Raw genomic sequence first — 17,530 nt, 5'->3', positions numbered from 1 at the left:
AACCTTTAATAAGATGGGTAGTAGGGGGGTGACAAGGACACTAAACTTCAGGAGGGCAAATTTCCAACGGATGAGAGAGGATCTTGGTGCAATTAACTGGGACGATATCCTGAGACACAAAAATACACAAAGAAAATGGGAGACGTTCATTAGCATCCTGGATAGGACCTGTGCACAGTATATACCGTATGGGAATAAACATACTAGAAATAGGAGGAAACCAATATGGCTAAATAGAGCTGTTAGGGGTGCAATAAGGAACAAAAAGAAAGCATTTAGAGAATTAAAGGAAGTAGGTAGTGATGAGGCATTAAATAAATACAGAAAATTAAATAAATTCTGTAAAAAGCAAATCAAGGCAGCAAAGATTGAGACAGAGAGACTCATTGCCAGAGAGAGTAAAAATAATCCCAAAATATTCTTTAACTATATAAATAGTAAGAAACTAAAAAATGACAGTGTTGGCCCCCTTAAAAATAGTCTGGGTGAAATGGTGGATGAGGATGAGGAAAAAGCCAATCTGCTAAATGACTTTTTTTCATCAGTATTTACAAAAGAAAATCCCATGGCAGCCAATATGACTAGTGATAAAAATTCCCCATTAAATGTCACCTGCTTAACCCAGCAGGAAGTACAGCGGCGTCTAAAAATCACTAAAATTGACAAATCTCCGGGCCCGGATGGGATACACCCCCGAGTACTGCAGGAACTAAGTACAGTCATTGATAGACCATTATTTTTAATCTTTAAAGAGTCCATAATAACAGGGTCTGTACCACAGGACTGGCGTATAGCAAATGTGGTGCCAATATTCAAAAAAGGGGCAAAAACTGAACTCGGTAATTATAGGCCAGTAAGTTTAACCTCTACTGTGGGTAAAATCCTGGAGGGCATTCTAAGGGATGCTATACTGGAGTATCTGAAGAGGAATAACCTCATGACCCAGTATCAGCACGGGTTTACTAGGGACCGCTCATGTCAGACTAATTTGATCAGCTTCTATGAAGAGGTAAGTTCCGGACTGGACCAAGGGAACCCAGTGGACGTAGTGTATATGGACTTTTCCAAAGCTTTTGATACGGTGCCACACAAAAGGTTGATACATAAAATGAGAGTAATGGGGATAGGGGAAAATATGTGTAAGTGGGTTGAGAGCTGGCTCAGGGATAGGAAACAAAGGGTGGTTATTAATGGAGCACACTCGGACTGGGTCGCGGTTAGCAGTGGGGTACCACAGGGGTCAGTATTGGGCCCTCTTCTTTTTAACATATTTATTAATGACCTTGTAGGGGGCATTCAGAGTAGAATTTCAATATTTGCAGATGACACTAAACTCTGTAGGGTAATCAATACAGGGGAGGACAATTTTATATTACAGGATGATTTATGTAAACTAGAAGCTTGGGCTGATAAATGGCAAATGAGCTTTAATGGGGATAAATGTAAGGTCATGCACTTGGGTAGAAGTAATAAGATGTATAACTATGTGCTTAATTCTAAAACTCTGGGCAAAACCGTCAATGAAAAAGACCTGGGTGTATGGGTGGATGACAGACTCATATTCAGTGGCCAGTGTCAGGCAGCTGCTACAAAGGCAAATAAAATAATGGGATGTATTAAAAGAGGCATAGATGCTCATGAGGAGAACATAATTTTACCTCTATACAAGTCACTAGTTCGACCACACTTAGAATACTGTGCACAGTTCTGGTCTCCGGTGTATAAGAAAGACATAGCTGAACTAGAGCGGGTGCAGAGAAGAGCGACCAAGGTTATTAGAGGACTGGGGGGTCTGCAATACCAAGATAGGTTATTACACTTGGGGCTATTTAGTTTGGAAAAACGAAGACTAAGGGGTGATCTTATTTTAATGTATAAATATATGAGGGGACAGTACAAAGACCTTTCTGATGATCTTTTTGATCATAGACCTGAGACAGGGACAAGGGGGCATCCTCTACGTCTGGAGGAAAGAAGGTTTAAGCATAATAACAGACGCGGATTCTTTACTGTAAGAGCAGTGAGACTATGGAACTCTCTGCCGTATGATGTTGTAATGAGTAATTCATTAATTAAATTTAAGAGGGGACTGGATACCTTTCTGGAAAAGTATAATGTTACAGGGTATATACACTAGATTCCTTGATAAGGCGTTGATCCAGGGAACTAGTCTGATTGCCGTATGTGGAGTCGGGAAGGAATTTTTTTCCCCATGGTGGAGTTACTCTTTGCCACATGGGTTTTTTTTGCCTTCCTCTGGATCAACATGTTAGGGCATGTTAGGTTAGGCTATGGGTTGAACTAGATGGACTTAAAGTCTTCCTTCAACCTCAATAACTATGTAACTATGTAACTATATCACTTCTTCAAGCCAGGACTTGTCGCTGCAGAAAATAACACAGTTATCTAGAGCACATTCCCCAATTTTTCCCCAACCTCTACACTACGCCAGATGAAAGAAAAAGTGACCGTGTCACCCTGCACTGTAACAGGACATCTTCCCCACACTGAAAAGAGTATCCTCAAAAATAATATCCTTTAATTAGCCTCTACAGTAAAAATATCCAATATTTTGGACCCCATGTGTCCTCCCATTCTGGACCCCATGTGTCCACCCATTCTGCCTCATGTCTCCCCATACTGCCACCATAGTCATCCATAATAGTATAACACAACCCATAGTCATGTATAGTAGTATAATGCACCCCCATAGTAGTATAATGCAGGCCCATAGCAGTATAATGCAGCCTCATAACAGTATAATGCAGCCCCTTAGCAGTATAATTCAACCCCATAGCAGTATAATCCACCCCCAAAGCGGTATGATACACCCCTATAGTATAATGCAGCCCCATAGTATAATGCAGCCCCATAGTAGAATAATGTACCCCATAATATAATGCACCCCATAGGGGTATAATGTGCCCCATTGTGTATAATGCACCCCCATAGTAGTATAATGCACCCCACAGTGGTATAATGCACCCCCATAATGGTATAATTTACCCCCATAGTATAATGCAGCTCCATAGTAGTATAATGCACTCAATCAGAGGTGTCAAACTGCATTCCTCAAGGGCCGCAAACCATGAGTGTTTTCAAGATTTCCTTAGCATTCCACAAGGTGCTAGAATCATTCTGTGCAGGTGATTAAATTATCACCTGTGCAATACAAGGAAATCCTGAAAACTTGACCTGTTTGCGGCCCTCGAGGAATGAAGTTTGACACCTCTGCACTCCATAGTATAATGCATCCCACAAAATAAAAGCACCCCCATAGTATAATGGAGCCCCATAGTAGTATAATGCACCCCATAGTATAGTGCACCCCATAGTGTATAATGCAGCCTCATAGTAGTATAATGCACTCCATAGTATAATGCACTGCCATAGCGTATAATGCAGCCCCAGAGTGTAATGGACCCCCATAGTGTATAATGCAGCTCCATAGTATAATGCATCCTCATAGTATAATGCAGCCACATAGCAGTATAATGCACCCCCATAGCAGTATAAGGCACCCACATAGTATAATGCAGACCCACATTAGTATAACGCACCTCATAGTATAATGCAGCCTCATAGCAGTATAATGCACCCCGTTGTATAATGCAGCCCCATAGCAGTATAATGCACCCCATAATATAATGGACCCCATAGCAGTATAATGCACCCCATAGTATAATGCAGCACCTTAGCAGTATAATGCACCCCATAGTATAATGCAGCCCCATAGCAGTATAATGTACCCCATAATATAATGTAGCTCCATAGTAGTATAATGCACCCCACAGTGTATAATGCAGCAACATAGGAGTATAATGCATCCCCATAGTATAATGCACCACCATAGTGTATAATGCAGCCCCATAGGAGTATAATGCACCCCATAGTATAATATAGTATAATGCACCCCATAGTAGTATAATGCACCCCCATAGTATAATGCACCCCCATAGTATAATGCACCCCCATAGTGTAATAGACCCCCCACAGTATATAATGCAGCCCACAGTATAATGCACCCCATAGTATAATGAGCCCCCATAGTGTGCAATGCATCCACATTGTGTATAAGGCAGCCCCATAGTAGCATAATGCACTCACAGTATAATGCAGCCCCATAGCATTATAATGCACCCCCTTAGTATAATGTAGCCCCATAGCAGTATAATGCAACTCCATAGTGTAATGCAGCCCCATAGCAGTATAATGCAACTCCATAGTGTAATGCAGCTCCATAGCAGTATAATGCACCCCCATAGTGTATAATACAGCCCCATAAGAGTCTTAAACACCACCATAGTATAATGTAGCCCCATAGTAGTATAATGCACTCCATAGTATAATGCATCCCACGATATAATGCACCCCCATAGTATAATGGAGCCCCATAGTAGTATAATGCACCCCATAGTATAGTGCACCCCCATAGTATAATGCACCCCCATAGTGTATAATGCAGCCCCATAGTGTAATGGACCCATAGTGTATAATGCAGCCCACAGTATAATGCACCCCATTGTATAATGCAACCCCATAGTATAATGCACCCCCATAGACATCAATCTGGGGCACCATGCAAAATCTCAGTTCGTGGGTTATCCTTGATCATGAGGAAGGTGAGAGATCAGTCTAAAACTACATGGGGGAACTTGTTGATGATAATGTGTGCAAACTGTAAAGTGCTGCGGAATATGTTAGCGCTATATAAAAATAAAGATTATTATTATTATTATTATCTCAATGCAACTGGACCACAATCACCAAGAAAACCATTGGTAACACATTACGCTGTAAAGGTTTAAAATCCTGCAGTGCCCGCAAGGTCCCCCTGCTCAACAAAGCACATGTGCAGGCCCATATGAAGTTTGCCAGTGAACACCTGGATGATTCTGTGAGTGATTGGGAGAAGGTGCTGTGGTCAGATGAGTCAAAAATTGAGGTCTTTGGCATTAACTCAACTCACCGTGTTTGGAGGAAGAGAAATGCTGCCTATGACCCAAAGAACACCATCCCCACTGTCAAGCATTGACGTGGAAACATTATGTTTTAGGGGTGTTTCTCTGCTAAGGGCACAGGACTACTTCACCGCATCAATTGGAGAATGGATGGAGCCATGTACCGTAAAATCTTGAGTGACAACCTCCTCCACTCCGCCAGGATATTAAAAATGGGTCATGGCTGGGTCTTCCAGCAAGACAGTGACCCAAAACATACAGCCAAGGCAACAAAGGAGAGGCTCAAAAAGAAGCACATTAAGGTCATGGAGTGGCCTAGCCAGTCTCCAGACCTTAATCCCATAGAAAACTTATGGAGGGACTTGAAGCTCTGAGTTGCCAAGTGACAGCCTCAAAATCTTAATGATTTAGAGATGATCTGCAAAGAGGAGTGGACCAAAATTCCTCCTGGCATGTGGGCAAACCTCATCAACTACAAAAAAAATCTGACTGCTGTGCTTGCCAACAAGGGTATTGCCATCAAGTATTAAGTTTTGTTTGCCAGAGGAATCAAATACTTATTTCTCACTGCAAAATGTAAATAAATGTATATAATTTATACAATGTGATTTTCAGGATTTTATTTTTGATATTCTATCTCTCAATTTTAACTTACAAAATCAGCAAGGGATTAAATACTTATTTCCCCCTCTGTATGTATGTATATATATGGTATATATAAGAAAAAGGAGAAGGCACTCACCGATCTAAAATTCCCAACTTTATTGTGTCTTCATTTAAAACTCCATGGCCGGGAGAGTGAGGAACGGAGCTCTTGTGAGCAGGGGCAAACGACGGCCGTTTCACACTGTGCATGTGTTTCTACGGGTCAGCTGCATCAAGTAGTCTACTATATGTGAATATCTTCAATTTTCTGAAATTGGGAAAAGTAGTAACAGAAGTTGGTCGGCAGGATTCTACTGATGAACATTAGAGACCTCTGTGTCTTCTCTGTCATTGGTGTTGAATAGGTGAAGCCGGAGATCACAGACGCCTTTTTCCATAGACTTCCATTGCCAACTTTGATCCAACCCTCGGGTCAAAACCGGACGTCTCCACGATTTTCCTTGGATCACACAGTCTGCGAAAAATAACGGACATGTGAATGGCCCCATAGAGTATCACAGGTAAAAGTGCTATGTCCGAAGATCACATATACCACTCGCACACAAAAGTCTGATTTAACAGGCTTAACTGATAGCAATCACTCTTCTTACAACTGGCTAAACATGGTACAATTTTTTTTTTGTCTCAATAAGTCATTGAATATTGCTAGTTGACCACTGCAGACAATCACTGTGTGGGCATGCAAAGTGCTGGGCCCTGTAATTGGCTACAATTGTCACATCCTGCAGTCGTAGCGTCGTCGCTGCTGACATGTCTACATAAGACCATGGGTAGCAGTGGAGAGGAAGGAGTTAAGTAAAAGTTGGTTGAGTTATTTTTTTTTCACTGAAAAAAGTTATAAGGTGGAAAATTCTTAATGACCATTTTTATTTTTTGCATTTCAAGAACAATATTACGGTATTTTTGCTTTTAGTCCCCTTTTAATATAGTTGTACGAGCATTTGTTTTTTTGCAGGATGAGTATTTTTTTTCCTTGGTATTATTTCCATGTATTTAGAATTTATGGATTAATTATTAATCATTTCTAGGAAGGAATAAAGCACCATGGAATAAATGGCGCTATAATAATAATAAATAATAATAATAAATATATGTATTTTTTAAAATTATGTTTTAATGTTTCTGCAGAAAAAACAAACATGTTTTATGTAAAATACTAATTTTTCTGAGTATCCGGCATCCTGAGAACCATAACTTTGGTGCAGTTTTTTTTGCCTTATACAGATAGACAATACAATAATCTATACCCCCTGGCAAGGCTTAGTAGGTAGCTACTGATGACGGATAGAATGGGTCTGGTTGGCAGATTTGGGCTGCCAAGGTAACCGATCAGGGATGACATGGAGAATAGTTCTCACAATTGGCGACAGATCTATACTCACTATTTTTTTTATACTAGTAGTTCACCACAAGATGGCGACAGAGGAGAGCGTATAAATGGTGGAAAATGCACCTGGTGGCGGCACTGTCCCCCTATAAGTATCTATGAGACATGAATACGCAAAGTCACATGACCTGTGCCGACCGTCAGTTATTGAATTACTATATTAAAATGGTTTTGGCCTTGAAATATTCCAGACGACAGGTGATTATTTTTTCCACTTCTATGAGCCGGATCTGGCTCATGACTTTTGTAATATGCTACAAACTTGAAAAGAAATGAAATAACTGCAGAAATCACAGTCCTATCAAAGTTTCCAATTGCAGAAGATCCGACTGCTGATCCTGAGACTGAAGCTTTTCAGAGACTGAATGGAGCAGAAGTCGATCATGCACACCATCACTCCATTGGGCATGTTGGATTTCAGCATGTCCAATCTTTGTTCCTCCACAGGAGGTAAGCAGATGCCAGGGATGTCTAGCAGCTTCTCATGTCCCAGCATTCATGAGCATGAGGAACATGGGAAAATTTAACCAGTGTTCATCTACTACCTGCTATTGAAGGCGTAGTGACACTTTTCGGAAGGGATCATACACAGTGATGATTTTCTGAGAGGTCCAAGAGAAGAGAATTAAAAATTAGATCTTTTTTGGTATCTGTATATGCGGTATGTTTAGGGAATGGGGCCAATTATGCTATTCACACTCTGATGAAAGTGTCATCGTACTGTGCTTCAATTCTCTCGGATGAGGAAACCATCAGACTGCACTTGGATGACATCTGAGTGCAGCATTTCCTCACACTGACACAATGGAGAAGATGGAGAAATTTTGTTCTCCATCTTCTCCATTGTGTTAGTGCATGGAAATCGGACAGAACTCAGATGTCATCCGAATGCAGCCCAATGGTTTCCGCAGACTCATTAACTTGTGTGGCGGAGTGCAAATATCGGAACAAACTCGAACATGAAGTGATTTTTTCTCGTACCAGCTCGGTCCGAGGAAAAAGAAATCAGACTTATGCACGGCCTCATAGACTAACATTGGTCTGAGTGCTCTCTGATGTTTTGCCGTATCGCACTCGGACCGATAATGCGGCCATGTGCTTGAGTCCTTAGGAGGATATCGTGGCTCCCATCACATTTGTCATGGCTTATAGTTTTTGCATTTACCATTAACCACGGGAATACCTACGTTGAGGATAATGGAGCATATGTCCCATGTTATATTTGCCCCGTATTTCACATGTAAAGCGCCATGGAATAAATGGCGCTATAAAAATGAATAATAATAATAATAATAATGTGTTGGGCGCCAGAAAACCGCTGTAAGGCTCGGGCAGTGATGAACTGGTCAACAGGGATTCAGTGGTGAAAAAAAAATTCATTAGGTATTTAAATATGGATGTGTACATATTTTTCCATTTTATTATTTTTTGCATATTTATATTATAAAGGTGTAATGTCCTCTAGCAGCGGTGCATGGCAGTGGCGCAGGGTGGGAGAGGTTTGTATCTGGGGTCTGTGCACATGGGAGGTCTGGCTCTCATTTGCACATGGATGAATAGCTGAAAGGCTTTCAGGCACAATACTGTGAGTTTTCTGGCGTCCCTCCCTCCCTTCTCTCTGGCTGGAGGGGTTGGTGCAGGATTGTGCTGTGTCAGTCCACAGAGGCGCTGCTGGGATCAGCGCTGCCACAGTCATTCTGCAGCTATAGACCATGTGGAGGAGATGCATGTAATAGACCCCAAAATCAGAGCCCCCCAGGAGTCTGCAGCCAGTAAGCCTTCTGTGTCATCCAGGATCCTTTCTTTACACGTGGAGACCCCAGATCTGAAGAACATACACAGGGAAATTACTAATTCTCAATCTCTGCCCATCAATTTAACCACCGATCGACATCGCTGATGCTTATATCTTGTGATCACTTTACGACATAGCGCTGGTAATGTGGGACTAGCCCAAGTGACCAGGAGGGACCACCAGCCTTCCCACCACCATCCTCAAAGACCAGGACTTTTACCAGGAGGGACCACCAGCCTTCCCACCACCATCCTCAAAGACTAGGACTTTTACCAGGAGGGACCACCAGCCTTCCCACCACCATCCTTAAAGACCAGGACTTTTACCAGGAGGGACCACCAGCCCTCCCACCACCATCCTCAAAGACCAGGACTTTTACAAGGAGGGTCCACCAGCCTTCCCACCACCATCCTTAAAGACCAGGACTTTCAATAATGGCTGCAAATAAGGTTGGAAAAAGATTGATAAATAAAAACCATTCTCCATCCCGGGGCAGAGATTCAGGACAAGCCATACAAAGGAGACAAGCCCGGGTGACGGTCAAGTATGACCGCAAGGAGCTGCAGAAGAGGCTGGACGTGGAGAAGTGGATAGACGAGAGCATGGAGCAGCTGTACCAGGGCAGGGTGAGTGCAGGGGGCACGATGGCCATATGGGGGGATCATAATTACATTTCAGTCTGTGTTTTAGAGGAATAAAATCTTCTACTTTAGGTTGGAAATACGCGCAGTTCACACTGTATAACTTTTCACCCACGTTTTGCATCTAACCTCATGTGACTGCCGCAGTTAAGCTGCCGTCACACTAGCAGTATTTGGTCAGTATTTTACATCAGTATTTGTAAGCCAAAACCAGGAGTGGAACAAATAGAGGAAAAGTATAATAGAAACATATGCACCCCTTCTGCATTTAACACCCACTCCTGGTTTTGGCTTACAAATACTGATGTAAAATACTGACCAAATACTGCTAGTGTGACGCCGGCCTTACCGTCAGTTCTAATTATCTCTGATAAAATACGACTGATTGCGCTGGGCTAGGACCCGGCATGTAAGACGCATCCCATAGGAATATACAGACTCACTCATAAAGTCATAAAATTGTGAACTAATGGATTGTGCGCAGGAATAGCAAGGGTGGACATTGGTGCAGCCATACGGGGGCCGAGAGGTAAGGGGGACGGCTAGCACACGGACTGGCCATCAGCACTCCTGTCCCAAGCGGGAAAGCTGCATAGAAATACATGCGGTCACACTCGGGTCGGGAGAGCCGCCGGCCAGTCCATGCAATGTGATGCGACCATTGTCCATGTTATACGGCCGTCTGACTGCGATCTTATGGGTGCAGTATTAGACTGCAGGGGGCCCATATAATGTTCTTGCACAGGGGCTTTCTTCTGTCTGTGTCCACCCCCAATAAATATATAGCATGGCTGATTTCTAAAATGTGCAAGATCACCTTTTGTCATTGTAGGTCCTAACGGCTTACACCTCTAAAATATATGTAGCGGCAACTTTACCTAATAGCAATCATTTGCAAGTGCTACTAGGGCAACTATATGGTATCGGTATTATTTGTATGCAGGATGATTTTATTATTTAGGCATTATTTGGTACCCCATAATAGATGGTGATAATAGAAAGTACTGCACAGGTCACCATTGAAGATAAGGCCGGGTTTGGCCATCATGCACCTACATACTGGGCCTGGGCTATTTCCGCATTGGGGGTGAGGCTCCACCAGCACCTGCCAGAATATGCGTACAGTCATCAGGAATTGTGCACCTAGCAAATTTAGTGCACGGGTCCTGGCTGCTGTTTGAGTTTCGCCGCTGTGCTGCTCCCTTGAGTGAGCACCAGCAGCAGCGAAACCCTGTTAAACCAGCAATACACATAAGTTTGAGCAGCCCAGTGGGCTCAGTGGTTAGCACTGTTGATTTGAAGTGCTGGGGCCCTGGATTCAAATCCCACAAAGGACTACATCTGCAAGGAGTTTGTATGTTCTCCCCGTGTTTGCGGGGGCTTCCTCTGGGGTGCTCCGGTTCCCTCCCACACTCCAAAGACATACTGATAGGGAACCTAGATTGTGAGCCCCAATGCTGCACAATATGATGGCGCTGTATAAACAATGCAGAATAAATAAGGCGAATGCAGGAAGAAATGGTGCATTTTGACTATTTCAACCAATTTCTGCCAAAAAGTTTGTTACATTCACATTAGGGAAGTTTTTAATGTAAGTTTTGCTTATACCCAGGTTGCTGTTTGCACCAAATTTATAAATGGCGCATCTTTAAATATAATTTTAACTTCTGTAGGTATTATTTTCACTTTTTATTCCACCCCCCAAATGGAGTGAGACTTTATAAAAAGTCACAATTGATAAAAGTGTCTTGTATCTGGCTTCATTCCAACAGTGTAAAATAACAATAAGTCCCAAATATTTGCGCAAATTTAGCGTGCTTCAAGTTTTGGAACTTTTTGGAAGACAGTGATTTCTTGTCGCTTTGCAAAACATTCGGTTTTATATCTCGCTTCTTTTTTTCTCTAGTTGTTTTATTTGGCACGAGAAGAATCATTATAGGAAAAACATGATTAATAGGGCGAATAATGGACAGTCGCCATGGAACGTGGTCATCTCTCACTCATCTTCCCCACCGCAATGGGCATAAAAGATTCTTGTAATAAAAAGTAATAATAAATAAATATTATGATAAAGATACAAAGTATCAACCATCACTAAAGTTACACAGTGGATAATGTCATGAAATGCCAGATGCAAATTGGCCGCTGTAATTAGTTACATACGGTAATTGGAGAACTAGCGAGGTGTTAATAGAAATATCCACAATGGTTTCTATAGAAGCGATCCAATAATGACCCTGCAGGGTTTTTCCTCCCCCATCTTTGCTCTGTAGGATCCATTACAACATTTACAGCTTTCTACGTTCCCCAGATATATGCTGTGGAATGACTACATATGGCTGCCATAACTGATCATAGAGGCTGCCATAAACTGATCATAGAGGCTGCCATAACTGATCATAGAGGCTGCCATAACTGATCATAGAGGCTGCCATAACTGATCATAGAGGCTGCCATAAACTGATCATAGAGGCTGCCATAACTGATCACAGAGGCTGCCATAACTGATCACAGAGGCTGCCATAAACTGATCATAGAGGCTGCCATAACTGATCATAGAGGCTGCCATAACTGATCATAGAGGCTGCCATAACTGATCATAGAGGCTGCCATAAACTGATCATAGAGGCTGCCATAACTGATCATAGAGGCTGCCATAACTGATCATAGAGGTTGCCATAACTGATCACAGAGGCTGCCATAACTGATCATAGAGGCTGCCATAAACTGGTCATAGAGGCTGCCATAACTGATCATAGAGGCTGCCATAACTGATCATAGAGGCTGCCATAAACTGGTCATAGAGGCTGCCATAACTGATTATAGAGGCTGCCATAAACTGATCATAGAGGCTGCCATAACTGATCATAGAGGCTGCCATAAACTGGTCATAGAGGCTGCCATAACTGATTATAGAGGCTGCCATAACTGATCATAGAGGCTGCCATAAACTGATCATAGAGGCTGCCATAACTGATTATAGAGGCTGCCATAACTGATCATAGAGGCTGCCATAACTGATCATAGAGGCTGCCATAACTGATCATAGAGGCTGCCATAAACTGATCATAGAGGCTGCCATAACTGATCATAGAGGCTGCCATAACTGATCATAGAGGCTGCCATAAACTGATCATAGAGGCTGCCATAACTGATCATAGAGGCTGCCATAACTGATCATAGAGGCTGCCATAAACTGATCATAGAGGCTGCCATAACTGATCATAGAGGCTGCCATAACTGATCACAGAGGCTGCCATAACTGATCATAGAGGCTGCCATAAACTGATCATAGAGGCTGCCATAACTGATCATAGAGGCTGCCATAAACTGATCATAGAGGCTGCCATAAACTGATCATAGAGGCTGCCATAACTGATCATAGAGGCTGCCATAACTGATCACAGAGGCTGCCATAAACTGATCATAGAGGCTGCCATAACTGATCATAGAGGCTGCCATAACTGATCATAGAGGCTGCCATAAACTGATCATAGAGGCTGCCATAACTGATCACAGAGGCTGCCATAACTGATCACAGAGGCTGCCATAAACTGATCATAGAGGCTGCCATAACTGATCATAGAGGCTGCCATAACTGATCATAGAGGCTGCCATAAACTGATCATAGAGGCTGCCATAACTGATCACAGAGGCTGCCATAAACTGATCATAGAGGCTGCCATAAACTGATCATAGAGGCTGCCATAAACTGATCATAGAGGCTGCCATAAACTGATCATAGAGGCTGCCATAAACTGATCATAGAGGCTGCCATAAACTGATCATAGAGGCTGCCATAACTGATCATAGAGGCTGCCATAACTGATCATAGAGGCTTCCTATCACATACTTGTAAAAAAATTAGATCAATTTCAAGCATTTTTTACAAGTATTTTCCTATGGCATTCACAATTTTTTTTATTTTTTATGCAGTTTTATTCTAGTGGACAAGCATATGGAAAAACACATGAAAAAAAAAGTCAAGATTTCATTGAAAAAAAAAGTTTGTAAATACGTAGCAAACAAAAATGCAACAGAAAAGACTGCACTTTTTGCAATGTGTTTCATATTCCCTTAATGACGTGGGTCTGCTGCGTGTTTTGCGGTAATTACGGTATAATGTGCAGTTGCTCGTTACGCTATTTGTCGTTGTGATACTTAATGATTTTCAGAACGGCAGGAAATAAGGCTCCTAAGTGCCAGACACACATGGTAATGGGAAAGCGGATGCATTGTCCTTTAAATGGTGGGGATACACGATGATTATGGCTGCGACGCGGGACACGCGGCCAGATATCGCCCTGTGCCGCTGCAAAATCGCCACATATTGCAAGGGAATGATCGCATTGAAAACCAAAGGGTACCGCAGCCATTTTAAGCAAGTTGCAAAAAAAGTCGGAACCAAGTGGAGCCCATCTGAATTACTCGTCGCGGACCCCATTCACTTGCATGGTGCTGCGATGTGGCGGCGGCATTTGCCAGTACAGCCTGTGTTGCAGCCAAAATTGCTGTATAGCCCCAGGTAGTTTTCTGACTTCCTAGAAGAAGTGTAAAGCTTTCTAGGCTCTCTCGGTTCTCATCTAAGGACATTATTCCCCATCTACTGAAAAACTACTAGAAAAATCTAAGAAGATCTATGTTTTTGGATAGACTTTGAGCAAAATTGGACATGTCTCCACGATTTTGCTCCAATCACTCGGTCCGTGGAAAATCACAGACATGTGACTGACCCCATTCACTGTTGTAGGTACGAGTGCGATCCGTGAAAAACTCAGATCACACTCATATGCGAAAAACGGACGTCTGAATGAGGCCGTATGCTCATTTTTAGTTTTTCTTGTGTTTTTCTGTAAAGTTCGTTCTGTCGTCTTGTTTGCTGCTGCAAAATGTTCTTTTCTTGAGTCTCTGAGATCCTGCGGTGCAGATGGCAGAAGTAGTGATCGTAATGACTACTTAGGGGGCTGAGAGTTTTGTACTAGATGTAGGGGGTCAACTCGAAAACTAAAAATAACATAAGAGTCAATTACACTGTTTCTGGCTTGCCTTGATCTGGTTTTAAAGTTGACAACTAGTAACAAGGCTACATCCACATCTCCATCTGACACATCCCAGAGCTGTCCGTTGTTTTCTCACCTTCAGCGCTTTATCGATCCATACACATCTTTGTCTCCGGTCGATGAGACTCAGATCATGTCCTATTCTCATCCGTTTTGCGGTCAGACTTGGCCACTAAAGTCTATGGCTGCCATGTAAAATAGACCTTGTTCTTCAGATTTCCATCCCAGCTTCATCCGTTTTAACTGATCCATTGTTAGGAGTCAATGGATAAAAAAAAAGTTCAGACCTGTGGAGCGCCCCCACACCGCCGCAGGGCCGAGGGGCACCCGGAGCCGGGCCTCTGGTTCTCAGTCTCGGGGTTGTCACGGTGGCTAGACCCGGTCCGTGGCCCTGTCCGTCAGTGGGGGACGTCCGGTGAAATAGGTGGTAGTAATGGTAGCGATGTAACGGTGCGGTTGTGGGGTGTAAGTCGCGGTAAATAACGAGGACACCAGTTTGCAGTCTCTTTACCTCTTTACTGGAGATCTCTGAGTCCTCAGTCCAGAATACGGTTCACCAGGCTGCGCAAGTCCCGTCGGTCCAATGGCACCTCCAGAGTTCTCCTCTCAGGTGGAAATCTGTGCCTTCCTTCTAGCGCTATGTGTTGTAGTCCTTCCCTGCTGTGCTCACGGAAAGTGACCCCACAACGGTTGTGTCTGTTTCTTAAGTTCCCTCACAACTCGATTTGATGTTCCTCTGTAATCCACCCCTTCCCTGTATTCAGGTTGGAATGGCACCCGTTTGTCAGGTAGGCCTGGAGTTCTTCCGGGACCCTAGAGACGCCCCTCTCCCGCAATTGCCCCCCAAGACTTCATAGGTGATATGTGGTAGACAGCCCGCCTGAGACCGACTGTCCTGCCGCTGTTTGGAGTATGGCTTGAAGCTGTATTCTAATCCACTCCCTCGGCGTTCCGGCCACCGGTATTGCGCCTCAGCAAGGTGCTGCCTCTTTCAGCACAACCCCTGCTGGTATTCTCCTTCTGCTTGATCTCGTTTCTCACTCAGCACAATCTGTCTCGCTTCTAGTCCTTTCCTGAGTCCCGCCGCTTCCAGGAGCCTGCACGGACCCGTTACGTTCTTTCAATGCCAAGCCTCTGCCAGGATCCCACCCCTGGCAGAGACCCTACAGTCTCTCCCTTCACAACACCCCCTGCCACAGGGTGTTGCTCCGTTCAATCCCGTCAGCGTTCTCCCTAACTTTCTGCCTGACCCCCAGTTTACCCACTATGGTGGGGAGTGGCCTAATGAATAGCACCCTTAGCTCCCCCCGGAGGCCCAGCTATGAAACATATTGGTGTCTGTGATACCTGATTGGAGGAACTCCTTCGGTGCCATCGAACGTACCATGGCTCCCCTTAGCGGCAGAGCCACAGTACTGCAACGACCAGAACTCTGGGGCGCTGCACTCCCCCCTGGTTAAACACAGTACTCCGGGACTGGGAAGAAAAACAACAATACAGATTAGCAAAAAGACATACAATTTTGTTGAGTGCAAAACGATAAGTATACTTGAACAGGCTTCCCTTTATGGGAGGTGAGGACACTTTTAACGTTACAAACATTGTCAACATTATAAATTACAGGCTATGCATAACTCCTGTTACCCAACCGGGTATTCTACTTAGTGCAAATTCTGGAACAATAAATTAACATTGCCTTTAGGAAACATACACTCTTAGTTTACCAAAGGCCTTCCTATAATCACATTACAGGGTAAGGTAACTTCACATTCTCCTACTTTGAACCTGCAGGACCGCCTGTCCCTATGGCACCAGACCTACTGCCTCTCCTTTCTTTTACAGGACCGCCCTGTTCATCCAGGGCCTACTGCCTTTCTCTACTATACATGGTATAGACATAACATTCCTTTCGTTTAAAGAACTCTGAGCCAGCTCTACTCGGCTCCTTTAAGGACTCACTCTCTAACCCCTACGGGTTCACTCTCTGTCCTTAGTAACAAAGTAACTTTCAATGGGGACGCGGGGTTTACCTTCTATCCTCACCTTCATTATTACTTTGCTTACTTTCAACTATGCAGACCTCTATCTCTACCCCTACGGGCTCTCTGCATCTTTTCTTTCTGCAAAACATTATTTAGACATTTCAACAAATTCAACACATATAACTTAGCATGTAAAACAGTTACATTTCTTTTCAAGGCATCATTATGGCATTACTGTTCTGCAACAGTATCTCTCTCAAGTTCAGTTTCTCACATCCCCTTTAAGAGGAGACCAAGTCTTTCTAAGGTAGCTCGTCTTCTCAGCCTACCGGCCCATGCAAAGGTTCCGGCATGGTATCTTCGCAAAGTGTCTTTAACTAGAACCGGTAGGAAAGGTATCTTCACAAAGTGTCTTTGGCTCAAACAAATAGGGCAAATATCTTCGCAAAGTGTCTTTGGCTAAAACCAGTAGGGAGCACCTTTAAGAAGGTGCAAACTATTTACAAGGGAAGTTCGAATCATGCACAGTCCATGATTTCTGCAGTTCTTTAAACTTGTGCAAAAATTTTAGGAAAGGAAAACAAACAAAGAGGATCCCGGGTCAACAGAGGGATCCATTAACCCTGGGCGGGTTTAGCAGCAACTTAAAGGAATAAAAGACAAACAGTAACTATTTACATTTTCACAAAGTGACTCTTCTTTCAGAAGTTTCCATGAGGCGCCTCCTGGCGGGCGGACCCCTGCAATCCAGGTTTCAGGTCCACTCCCGCTGCCAGATACACCCCATGGGTTCGGGTCTGTTGCATGACCAGGTCGTGCGCGGCGATCAAGGTCTGTGTTCCCACTTCTCTCTGTGCTGGCACATCAGGGACATTGATCGCCCGCAGAGGAACTTCTTTAGCCACTACGGTGGTTGCGGCGATCGGGCGGCAGATCGCTAGTTCTGTGGTTGGGCAGGTGGAGGCGACCAGGGTGGTTACAGGTCGGTCACACGGTGGCACTTTGGCTACAGGGGCTGGTTTCTCTTTCTTGTAGACG

The 17,530-nt window shown here is 43.6% G+C and overlaps 1 protein-coding gene across 1 annotated transcript in view; it reads left to right on the top strand.

The window, feature by feature from the left end:
- Nucleotides 1-8,675: 8,675 nt before the first annotated feature.
- Nucleotides 8,676-17,530, top strand: part of PPP1R14A (protein phosphatase 1 regulatory inhibitor subunit 14A) — a 60,847-nt gene continuing 51,992 nt past the window's right edge. Inside the window, exon 1 of the mRNA XM_077285524.1 lies at nt 8,676-9,435. Coding sequence (XP_077141639.1) covers nt 9,244-9,435 — 192 coding nt within the window. The 5' untranslated portion in view covers nt 8,676-9,243. The remainder of the gene's footprint in view (nt 9,436-17,530) is intronic.

Source organism: Ranitomeya variabilis, chromosome 2 (assembly GCF_051348905.1).
Source record: "Ranitomeya variabilis isolate aRanVar5 chromosome 2, aRanVar5.hap1, whole genome shotgun sequence".
Classification (NCBI taxonomy): Eukaryota; Metazoa; Chordata; class Amphibia; order Anura; family Dendrobatidae; genus Ranitomeya; species Ranitomeya variabilis.
Note: the sequence above shows the minus strand (reverse complement) of the source record. Positions and strands in the feature narration are given on the sequence as shown.